General features: G+C 39.5%; 1 protein-coding gene across 3 annotated transcripts; it reads left to right on the forward strand.

Moving 5' to 3' along the window:
- The first annotated feature begins 3,157 nt into the window (after positions 1–3,157).
- Positions 3,158–11,133, forward strand: LOC134294193 (uncharacterized). 3 transcript variants are annotated; one of them, XR_010001165.1, is made up of 2 exons: positions 3,158–6,257; positions 10,854–11,133. XR_010001165.1 is itself a non-coding variant. In XM_062964453.1 (2 exons), exon 1 carries the CDS (start codon positions 8,011–8,013, stop codon positions 8,995–8,997), a length of 987 nt encoding a protein of 328 aa, XP_062820523.1. In that variant the 5' UTR covers positions 6,900–8,010; the 3' UTR covers positions 8,998–9,242; positions 10,854–11,133. The 3 variants fall into 3 exon arrangements, 2 of the variants coding, with proteins under 2 accessions (XP_062820523.1, XP_062820522.1); XM_062964453.1 differs by lacking the exon at positions 3,158–6,257 and adding an exon at positions 6,900–9,242; XM_062964452.1 differs by lacking the exon at positions 3,158–6,257 and adding an exon at positions 6,900–9,207.
- Positions 11,134–11,916: the final 783 nt, after the last annotated feature.

The raw sequence follows: 11,916 nt of genomic DNA on the forward strand, positions 1-11,916 counted from the left end.
TATTATTATGTAGGACCCCCTTTTATTTATGTAAGGCCACACACCCAGGGGACCACTATTCCTAATTAAAGCCTGGTTAAAGGGGATCCTCTATTCTTAAAGTTAGGCGTATAGAGATCTCCTATCCAGAAACTAATGCGGCCTGCCCTATAGAGATCTGTTAAACCAAGGCGGCCTGCCCTATAGAGATCTCCTATTTCACGTAACACCAGGCAATATGGAGATCCCTGGTTTTTTTAACCGTTAAATCCCTTACGTGGGGATATCCCTGGTTATTTTAACCTTTAAGTCCCTTACGTGGGGATATCCCTGGTTATTTTAACCTTTAAGTCCCTTACGTGGGGATATCCCTGGTTATTTTAACCTTTAAGTCCCTTACGTGGGGATATCCCTGGTTATTTTAACCTTTAAGTCCCTTACGTGGGGATATCCCTGGTTATTTTAACCTTTAAGTCCCTTACGTGGGGAAATCCCTGGTTTTTTTAACCTTTAAGGCCAGATGTGGGGATTTCCTTGCTTCTTTTAACCCGTGAGGCCAGCCATGGGGAGATATCTTAGGCTGTTTTCACGAAAAGTCAGGTATAGACTCACTGTTTTCTCTCCCGTTCCATGTGCCTGGACTCCCGGAGGGCTCCTGCCGGACACCGTCTCCCATCGGCCGAGAGGGATCCTTCCTGTCTGGGAAGGATCTGCAACACAGGTAAAAAGAAGATTCCGGGAAGGAGATTCTACAGCGGAGCCCTTAAGCCAGGTGAGACACTCCTTCCAGCCTCCACGGCTGCCTTGCACACACACACACACACACATGACACACACAAACACACATGACACACACAAACACATACACATGTACAGCTGGTGCCCACGGGGACTCTTCCCCAATAGATCGGGGACTCCCACTCCGGCGATTGGCCATTGTAAATGCCTTGAAGCAGTTTGGGGCTTCCGGCCAAGCGCTTGCAAAGAGAATCCATTCAAGGTTGGACCCCTTTTAAAGGGCCTGGCACGTGGTATTTATTCCTGGCACGTGGAAAACTCCATTTGTAAGGCAAACCCTCGTTAAAGGAGGTTTGCAATTAGTTTAAAACCAGGCTTCTGAGGGACCCGCTGCGTTTAAAGCCAAACCTAGCAGATGGGAACCCCTTGGTTAACTTAAGGCGAGGGACCCTCCATATTTAATAAGATGCCTGGCAGAATCTTAACCTAAATGCAGGCCTATGGGCTACAGCCTATTCTGCATAGCCAGGCATGGGGGGACCCCAGATTATTAACTTGAAGCCTGGGAAAAGGAGATTTTTGTATTTATTTATTTATTACAATATTTATATCCCGCCCTCTCTCCCCTTAAAAGGGGACTCAGAGCGGCTTACAAGTGATATTTACATATTTATTTATTACAATATTTATATCGGCCCTCTCTCCCCTTAAAAGGGGACTCAGAGCGGCTTACAAGTGATATTTACATATTTATTTATTACAATATTTATATCGGCCCTCTCTCTCCTTAAAAGGGGACTCAGAGTGGCTTACAAGTTATATTTACATATTTATTTATTACAATATTTATATCCCGCCCTCTCTCTCCTTAAAAGGGGACTCAGAGTGGCTTACAAGTTATATTTACATATTTATTTATTACAATATTTATATCCCGCCCTCTCTCTCCTTAAAAGGGGACTCAGAGTGGCTTACAAGTTATATTTACATATTTATTTATTACAATATTTATATCCCGCCCTCTCTCTCCTTAAAAGGGGACTCAGAGCGGCTTACAAGTGATATTTACATATTTATTTATTACAATATTTATATCCCGCCCTCTCTCTCCTTAAAAGGGGACTCAGAGTGGCTTACAAGTTATATTTACATATTTATTTATTACAATATTTATATCCCGCCCTTCTCACCCAACAGGGGACTCAGGGCGGCTCAACAATAAGACGCATATATAAAAACCACACAGTGCAATATAAATCATCACTAACTTACATCAGTATTCATAAAACACATTATAAAATACAGATAGGTGTGTTCAGTTCAAATCCATTCAAGGTATACGTGGACCCCCTTTTAATGCCAACCTTTCCACGTGGAAAACTATTTGTAAGGCAAACCCTCGTTAAAGGAGGTTTGCAATTAATTTAAAACCAGGCTTCTGAGGGATCCGCTGCGTTTAAAGCCAAACCTAGCAGGTGGGAACCCCTTTGGTTAACGCAAGGTGAGGGACCCTCCATTTTTAATAGGATGCCTGGGAGAATCTTAACCTAAAAGCAGGCCTATGGGCTACAGCCTATTCTGCATAGCCAGGCATGGGGGGACCCCATATGATGAATTTGAAGCCTGGTAAAAGGAGATTTTTGTATTTATTACATTTATATCCCGCCCTCTCTCCCCTTAAAAGGGGACTCAGAGCGGCTTACGAGTTATATTTACATATTTATTTATTTATTACAATATTTATATCCCGCCCTCTCTCCCCTTAAAGGGGACTCAGGGCAGCTTAACAATAAGACGCATATATAAAAAACCATACAGTGCAATGTAAGTCATCATTAACTTACATCAGTATTCATAAAACACATCATAAAATACAGATAGGTGTATTACATACACTGTATCATTAGCATCGCACAATATTAACATTATATATTACTACATTGCATTATACCACTATACAGAAATGTTATTAGCAATATTACATTTAATATATTATATGTAATTCATATTATTATATTGTATCATTGTTAGTATTATATTGCATTATTTATTTATTTGCTAGATGTATATGCTGCCCTTCTCACCCCCAAGGTGAACAGCTTACCAAATAAATTTACATACAATATTATATTATTACCATAGTACAATACTGGCAGTAAATTACTATATTGTACTATATGAATATATGGTAATGTTATTAGTAGTATTACATGCAAAATGTAATACATAATTAATATTATTATATTTTATTATTAGTATATCGTATTACAATATAATAATATGAACATTATATGTATATGCAATATGTTATAATTATATATTAAATTATATATATATATATACACACACACAGTAGTCATCCAACATAAAAGGGCCAGCGAATATTTATTTATTTATTTACAGCATTTTACCGGGCTGGCCTCAAACTCATGACCTCCTGGTCAGAGTAATTTGTTGATATTTATTTATTTACAGCATTTATATTCCGCCCTTCTTTCTCACCCCGAAGGGGACTCAGGGCGGATCACATGACACATATAGGCAAACATTCAATGCCTTTTAACCTAGAACAAAGACAAACAAACAGGCTCCGAGCGGGCCTCGAACTCGTGACCTCCTGGTCAGAGTGATTCATTGCAGTTAATTGCAGCTGGCTTGCTTTCCAGCCTGCGCTGTTGGATAATAAGGAGGCATTATGGAAAAGCCTATTAAACATCAAATTAGTTGATGATTTTACAAATTAAGCACCAAAACATCATTTGACAGAAAAAGTAGTTCAATACGCAGTAATGCTATGTAGTAATTACTGTATTTACGGATTTAGCACCAAAATATCACAACGCATTGAAAACATGGACTACAAAAATGCGTTGGATAATCCAGAATGTTGGATAATCCAGAATGTTGGATGAGACTACTGTATATACAATATAAATTAGAATAGCATGTTATTGGGGGAGGAGCATCTTGGTTATTAGATGTTTATATTAGTTATTGATATTAGTATAGATATGACATTGAGTATATTATTATCCTAGCACAATGTTAATATTAGTTATTCATATTAGTCTCAATATGACATTAATAGAGTATATTATTATCCTAGCACAATGTTATTACATAGGACTATGTTGTTGCTAGGGGGAGGGCCCTCCCACTGAGATCCCCTGTCATTAATGTGTCAGACCAGGCATTTCACTCCTATCTTTGCATCAGAAAGCAGGCTCCCTGTGCGCTAGGCCTTCCTTTGAGGAACACATTCACGGCTCCGCTTGAGTGTGGCATTGAGGCCCCACTCGGGGACGGGCGGGTCCTCCCTTTGCCCTGGGCAGATCGTGGGGGGTGGGCGGATCTCCCTAGACGGGCAGGGGGTCGCGGCTGGCGGGACAGCGGGATATAAAAATATAAATATATATATTAAAACCCTTGCACCCAAGGAAACAACTCTGGGGACCCGAGTGGCCGCTCCCAGCGCACGTCACGGGCATTTTAAACATCTCGTAGCAGCTCAGATTAATACCTGAACTAACCTTAACCTGCTAACCCTACTAACCCAATTCTTAACTAGAGCAGCACTTGTAAATAGGGCTGTTTTTGCCTGTTGGCAAGAACCAAGTTGGGAGGGGGCCTCCGGGCCTCGGGTGGGAAGAAGGCCCCCCTGTCCCTGCCCTGCGCTGGGAGCGCCCCCCCTCGGGACCCCAGTGTTTAGGTCGCCGGATTGGAGGAGAGCGGGGACCAGAAAGCCCCTCCGCCATCCGCCCAGGGCCAATGGACGCCCCTCCCTCCCTCCCCGGCAGCCGCGTTCCTCATGCAACAGGGAGCCTGGTTCTGGATGCAAACGTGGGACCCCCTTAGGACCCCCTTTTCTCTGTGCAGGGACCCCCACTCCCCATAAATAAATGCCTGGTGGAAGGGGATCCTCTGTCCTGGGGAGAAAAAGCGACATGCGTCAAGCTGTGGCTTTGCTCCCGCAGTTCCCAAGAGCCCCCAAAAGCGAGATGCTCCCTTGGTTCTGCCCTTCTGACACTTGTTTTCTCCCTTGTTCCATGTCTCCGGAATCGCTGAGGGAGGGGCTCCTCCTGGACAAGAGCCACGGACGGACAGACGGACGGACGGAGATCACGGAGAGCAGGACGCCTTGCCTTTCCGGATGCTGAGCTCGACCCCTTTCCAACAATGTCAGCGTTTAAGAATAAAACTTCCCAAAAAAAGGTGTTTTCTGGTTATTATTCAAACATTGAATTTTTGGCAGCCTTAAACATCTAGATTACAATACAGTTTGTGCTGCTGCATTTTACAAACCTGACCTTGTTTTCTACAAATAAAATTGAGAGAAACACCTGTGTAAGTTTTGCACTAGGCTCAGACTCATTGTTCTGATAGGCTGTTATATGGTTATTGAAAGGCATAATGTTTTTGGCAGCATTAAACATCTAGATTACAATACAGTTTGTGCTGCTGCCTTTTATAAACCTCGTTTTCTACAAATAAAGTCAAGAGAAACACTAAGTTTTGCACTGTGCTCAGACTCATTGTTCTGATAGGCTGTTATATGGTTATTATTGAAAGGCATAATGAGTTTTTGGCAGCATGAAACATATAGATTACAATACACTTTGTGCTGCTGCCTTTTATAAATCTTTTTTTATACAAATAAAGTTGAGAGAAACACCTGTATAAGTTTTGCACTCATTGTTCTGATATTCTGTTATATGGTTTTATTGTTAATATTGTTTTTAATGTATGACTTTATTACATGTGACATGGGAGCAGGATATAAAAATGAAGTATTATTAATAAACACTACAATTTTCTTGCACCCCAAGTACATCTGGCCATTGCCAAAAAGTATTTAACTCTGCCTACATGGCACTAAAGTGTATTTTATATGTTGATTTGTTTCTATTGATTGTATGTAATGTTTGCTTTATTTGCATTGAATTTTTGCCTAGATGTATCTTGTATGCCGCTCATCTCCATAAATGAGCGGGATACAAATGAGGTTAATAATAATGTTACGAATGTTTTAATGTAACTCGAATTTTAAATTGAATTGAAATGTGATTGTAATTGTTTATAAGTGTGTTATCTATTTGTCAGCCACCCTGAGTCTCCCCTTATTGGGTGAGAAGGTCTGGGAAGAAATACTGTCATAAATAAATAAAATATTCTGTGTCCAGGTTGCTTCATGGGTTGACTTCTCTGGCAGGATTAGTCTGCAGGGCCTTTCCTGTGGGAAAGTTTACACGGACTACCAAGCATGGAGCAGGGAAGGCACTGCAGACACTCCTGCGCATGCGCGGCCTGCTCCCTATTCGTAGGAACCTGGCCCCGCCCACTACAGGCATTTTCTCTTCGACTGCGCGGCCTCCATATTTGAGGGAACTTGACCCCGCCCACTACAGGCACCCCTTTCCCTTCTGCGTCTGCGCGGCCTCTTCCGTATTTAAGGGAACTTGGCCCCGCCCACTACAGGCCCCCTTTCCCTTCTGCGTCTGCGCGGCCTCCGTCACAGGGCGGCAAGATGGTTTCCCGGCCCGGTAAGTGTTCGGGGCGGCCGATTCCACGGAGACGCGGCTCCGTCGAGGCCTCGTCGCCAAGACCCGGGAGGAGGAAGGGAGCCGGGAGCGTGGCCTTCCAAACAACGTTCGCAGGCCAAGGCGCGGAAGGAATCCCAGGCAGGAAAACCCACTTCGGCCTTCGCTCCTGGTGTTTTGGACTCTTCCCCAACCCGTAGGCAGGCTGCTAGGCATTGTGGGAGTTGGAGTCCCAAACATACTATACTCCTAATATACTGTATACACATATAATGATAATCCGATGCAATACAATTTAATAATTACATTAAATTACATTAATAGTGCAATGTCGTATAATACAATATAATCTGCTTATATTGTGCTGTACTAATATAATGTACATAATATTGATAATATTCTGATGTAATACAATTTTATAGTAATACACTATTATAATTGTATATATTACATGTAATGTTACTAATAACATTGCAATATAGTCCTATAGTACAATATAATATTCAATGCTTATATTGTGCTGTACTGATATTATAATATATTGTATATACATATAATATTGATAATATTCTGATGTTACAATGTAATAATAATACGCTTATAATTGTATATATTGCATGTAATGTTACTAATAATGCAATATAGTCATATAGTACAATATAATAATATATAATGCTTATATTGTGCTGTACTAATAATATAATATATTGTATGTACAGTAGAGTCTCACTTATCCAACATAAACGGGCCGGCAGAACGTTGGATAATCGAATATGTTGGAAAGATTAAGGAAAAGCCTATTAAACATCAAAATAGGTTATGATTTTACAAATTAAGCACCAAGACATCATGTTATAGGTAGGAAGGCACCATCTGATCCCTCCTGAGAGATGGCCATTCATCCTCACTGTTATAATTAGTTTTATGGAGAAGTAAAGCTTTAGAGGCATAGAATCTTACATTTGGAAGGGATCCTGGAGGCCATCTAGTCCAACCCCAGTCTGCCAAGCTGGAAGGACACCATCAAAGCCCTCCCGACAGATGAACATCCAGCCTGTCATAGAATTTTAGAGTTTGAAGGGGCCCCGAAGCCCATCGAGTCCAACCCCAGTCTGCCTGACTGGAAGGATACTATTAAAGCCCTCCTGACAGAAGGCCATCCAAAAAGCACTCTCTCCTGACGTTTCGCCCACATTACTGACAGGCATCCTCAGAGGTCGTGAGGTCTGTTGGAAACCAGGCAAGAGGGGTTTATTATCTATCTGTGGGATGATGTCCAGGGTGGGAGGAAGAAAGAACTCGTGCATGTTGGAGGCAAGCGTGAAGCATTCTCTCCTCATGTTTCGCCCACAACCATGGAAGACCGCCTCGGAGGTCCAATATTATTACGGTAGAGTCTCACTTATCAAACATAAATGGCTGGCAGAATGTTGGATAAGCAAATATGTTGGATAATAAGGAGGGATTGAGGAAAAGCCTATTAAACATCAAATTACATTATGATTTTACAAATTAAGCACCAAATCACGTTATACAACAAATTTGACAGAAAAATTACTTCAATATGCAGTAATACTATGTAGTAATGACTGTATTTACGAATTTAGCACCAAAACATTGAAAAAATTGACTACAGAAGCATTGACTACTAAAAGGTCGAGTGCGTTGGATAATCCAGAATGTTGGATAAGCAAATGTTGGATAAGTGAGACTCTACTGTATTCTGCGCCCAGGCTGGTACATCCAATGCTCCGCTATGTTCCTTTTCTGCATTACAGGGGCGCTCTTTACTTTTCATACCTCTACGTTGCTTTTATGCCTTGCAGGGGCGCTCTTTACTTTTCATACTTCTATGTTCCACTCCTGCATTGCAGGGGTGCTCTTTACTTTTCATACCTCTATGTTTACTTTCTGCATTGCAGGGGCGCTCTTTACTTTTCATACCTCTATGTTCCATTTCCGCATTGCGGGGGGCGCTCTTTACTTTTTATACCTCTATGTTCCATTTCTGCATTGCGGGGGCACTCTTTCCTTTTCATACGTCTATGTTTACTTTCTGCATTGCAGGAGCGCTCTTTACTTTTCATACCTCTATGTTCCATTTCCGCATTGCGGGGCGCTCTTTACTTTTCATACCTCTATGTTCCATTTCTGCATTGCGGGGGCACTCTTTCCTTTTCATACTTCTATGTTCCATTTCCGCATTGCGGGGGTCTCTTTACTTTTCATACCTCTATGTTCACTTTCCGCATTGCAGGGGCGCTCTTTACTTTTCATACCTCTATGTTCCTTTTCCGCATTGCGGGGCGCTCTTTACTTTTCATACCTCTATGTTCCATTTCTGCATTGCGGGGGCACTCTTTCCTTTTCATACTTCTATGTTTACTTTCTGCATTGCAGGAGCGCTCTTTACTTTTCATACTTCTATGTTCCATTTCCGCATTGCGGGGGACTCTTTACTTTTCATACCTCTATGTTCACTTTCCGCATTGCAGGGGCGCTCTTTGCTTTTCATACCTCTATGTTCCTTTTCCGCATTGCGGGGGCGCTCTTGACTTTTCATACCTCTATGTTCCTCCTATCCCTCCCTTTCCCGCCTCTGCTCTCTTCTCCCATTGGTTGTTGCTTGGGAGGTCCCGCCCCTTTCCCCTTCCTTCGCTCCCTCATTGGTCGAAGCGCGTCCTGGCAGATATGTAGTGCGGGGGCGTTTCCCATCGTAGCCGCAATAATACAAAATAAATAATTATATAATATCAGAGATATATAGTATTCGAGCTTATTAATAATCGTTACGTATGATTATGTTGTTTGAATATTACGTCCATGGATGTGTCAGGGTTGGCGACGGAAGGGACGGGTTGTGTGATGGACCTGCCGGGACTTGGGGGCGGGGCAAGGGGCGCGGCCTGGCGCGTGAGAGCCGGGGAAGGGAACAGCCAAGATGGCGGCCGGGGTGAGTGAGGCGAGCGAAGCGCCGCTGAGGAGAACGTCAGGAAAAGGCCTTTAGATTATATTATAAATTATTGTGTTATTATTTCATATTATATTATTATCATACATATTATGTTACACCACGTTTATAATATATTATTTCTTTATTATTTCATATTATTATTATAGACATGATTTTGCATTATTATGTTGTTATTTTATATTATCATTTTACATTATTATTATATTATATTATTTTGTTCTTATTTCATATTATATTTATTTCATATTTTATTATATTATTTTGCATCGTTATTATATTATTGTTATTTCATATTATTATAATACACAGTATTTTGCATTATTATGTTGTTATTATTTCATTTTATTATACATATGATTTTGCATTATTATGTTGTTATTTTATATTATATTGTTTTTATTTTTATTATTTTGCATCCTGATATTATTGGTTTTTATATTATTATCATTTTACATTATTATTATGTTATATTATTTTGTTCTTATTTGATATTATATTTATTTCATTTTATTATATTATTATTATTTTGCATCATTATTATATTATTCTGTTATTTCATGTTATTATAATACACAGTATTTTGCATTATTGTTATTTTATATTATTATTATATTACTATTATTTTGCATCCTTATATTATTTCGATCTTATATTAATTTATATTATTATTATTGTTTTTGATCATTATTATATTATTTTTTTCTTATTTCATATTATATTATATTATTATATTGCATCATTATTATATTATTCTGTTATTTCATATTATAATACACAGTATTTTGTATTATGTTGTTATTTTATTATTATTTTGCATCATTATTATATTATTTTGTTATTAGGTATTTCATATTATATTATATTATTATTTTACATCATTATTATAATATATTATTTATTATTTCATATTATTATTACACACATGATTTTGCATAATATTTGAAAGGCTTTTTCTGCCTACCTTTCTTCTAGCATATTATATTCTATTATATTTTCCCACCTCCCTTTCTTCCACATTATTATTATTATTATTATTATTATCAAGGGCCTTTTCCGCCTGTCTTCCACCATATTATAATTATTATTAATCGCCTTCTCCGCCAGCTTGTCTTCGACCATATTATATTATTGCTATTACTAATGGCTTTTTCTGCCTTTTTTCCACCATATTATTACTGGGTGATGATGATTATTATTATTCCACCATATTGTACTATTATTATCCTTATTATTATTAATGGCCTTTTCCACTTGCCTTTCTTGCACCATATTATTATATTAACAACATTTTTATTATTAATGGCCTTTTCCGCCTGCCTTTTTTCCACATTATATTATTATTGTTGGCTTTTTCCGACTGCCTTTCTTCCACCATTTCGGATGAACGGATCTGAGCATATATATTTTTTAAAATGTATATACTGCAATTTTATATTGTATGTAATTGTTTTTAACTGATTTTATGTATTGTGGATTGTTTTTGTACAGGCACCTAATTGTGCCGGTGTTGTAAGCCCCCCTGAGTCCCTTCGGATGAGAAGGGCGGGATATAAATATTGGGAATAAATAAATATTATTGTTATTATTATTCTATTAAATCCCTTTTTTCTTGCCTCCTTGGGCAGCAGTGGCCCATGTACATGCTGGACTACGGCGGCCTCAATGTTCCGCTTCCGGGAGCCATGAATTATTCGGACCTCAGTTTCTGAACCAGAACCTCCGAACAAAAGAAAACAAAAGAAATAATGAACAGTGTGTAATTTTCGTTTGTACAAAGTGTATATTATTCCAATATGTATTGATGCCTTTCAGTTTTTCCAATGATTTTTACACTATATTCCTGCCGCCAGGGCCTTTTTAAATAAAAAAAGAATAAGAAGGGTTGCCTTGCTCTGAAAAATCAAACCGTTTCCTGTTTTTTTTTTTTTTCTCTTTAAACGAACAAATACCGTTTTGTAATAAACAAAAATACAAAACAAGAGCCGGGCGAGCGAGCAAGGCTCAGTCGTAAATGCTCTTTTTAAATTGAATTATTATTATTAATAATAAAAGTGCTTTACAGTGATTATTTTGTTTCCGTGTGCGCGCAACCCAACAAAAGGCCCAACCCAGAACCCCGACCCCTTCCTTGGGTTTCGATCTGCTTTTGACGGTTGTAGGCAAACGGCGCCGGGGGAAAAAAAGGCTCATTTATGTCACTGGATTAGTCCGAATTAGTTGCACAAAGAGAACGCTTTTCGGACCACAACGCCCAGCATCCACAACTAAGGGTGTGTGACCCTAAAGACGGAAACTTTTTCCAAGTTCCAAAGAGGCCACAAGTGAATTTTCCCTCGTTTCTTCTGGCCAAAAATGGTCCCAAAAAGAAGAGCTGGAGACGGAGGGAAGGAAAGTCAGCTTGGCCAGAAATAACAACGTTCCAGTTTTCTATCCAAAACCCCGACTCTCTGAAATGTATTGGTTGGGCAAATCCCACTTTTGTGTCTTTCTTCCCCTCCTCGTTTGTTTCTACTGCACAGGCCCAGGGTTTCACATCACATATAAAGTTACGGAAATATATGTATACATATATACATATATATAAATTGGCACTCTGGTTTCAGCTCTTTCGTATGTGTGCACACAGGTCCAGAGAGAACGTTTCAGGGCGTATCATTAGGAATGTCTTCCGGGAAGAACGCATGATTC

This window comes from Anolis carolinensis, unplaced genomic scaffold (genome assembly GCF_035594765.1).
Source record: "Anolis carolinensis isolate JA03-04 unplaced genomic scaffold, rAnoCar3.1.pri scaffold_13, whole genome shotgun sequence".
Taxonomy (NCBI): domain Eukaryota; kingdom Metazoa; phylum Chordata; class Lepidosauria; order Squamata; family Dactyloidae; genus Anolis; species Anolis carolinensis.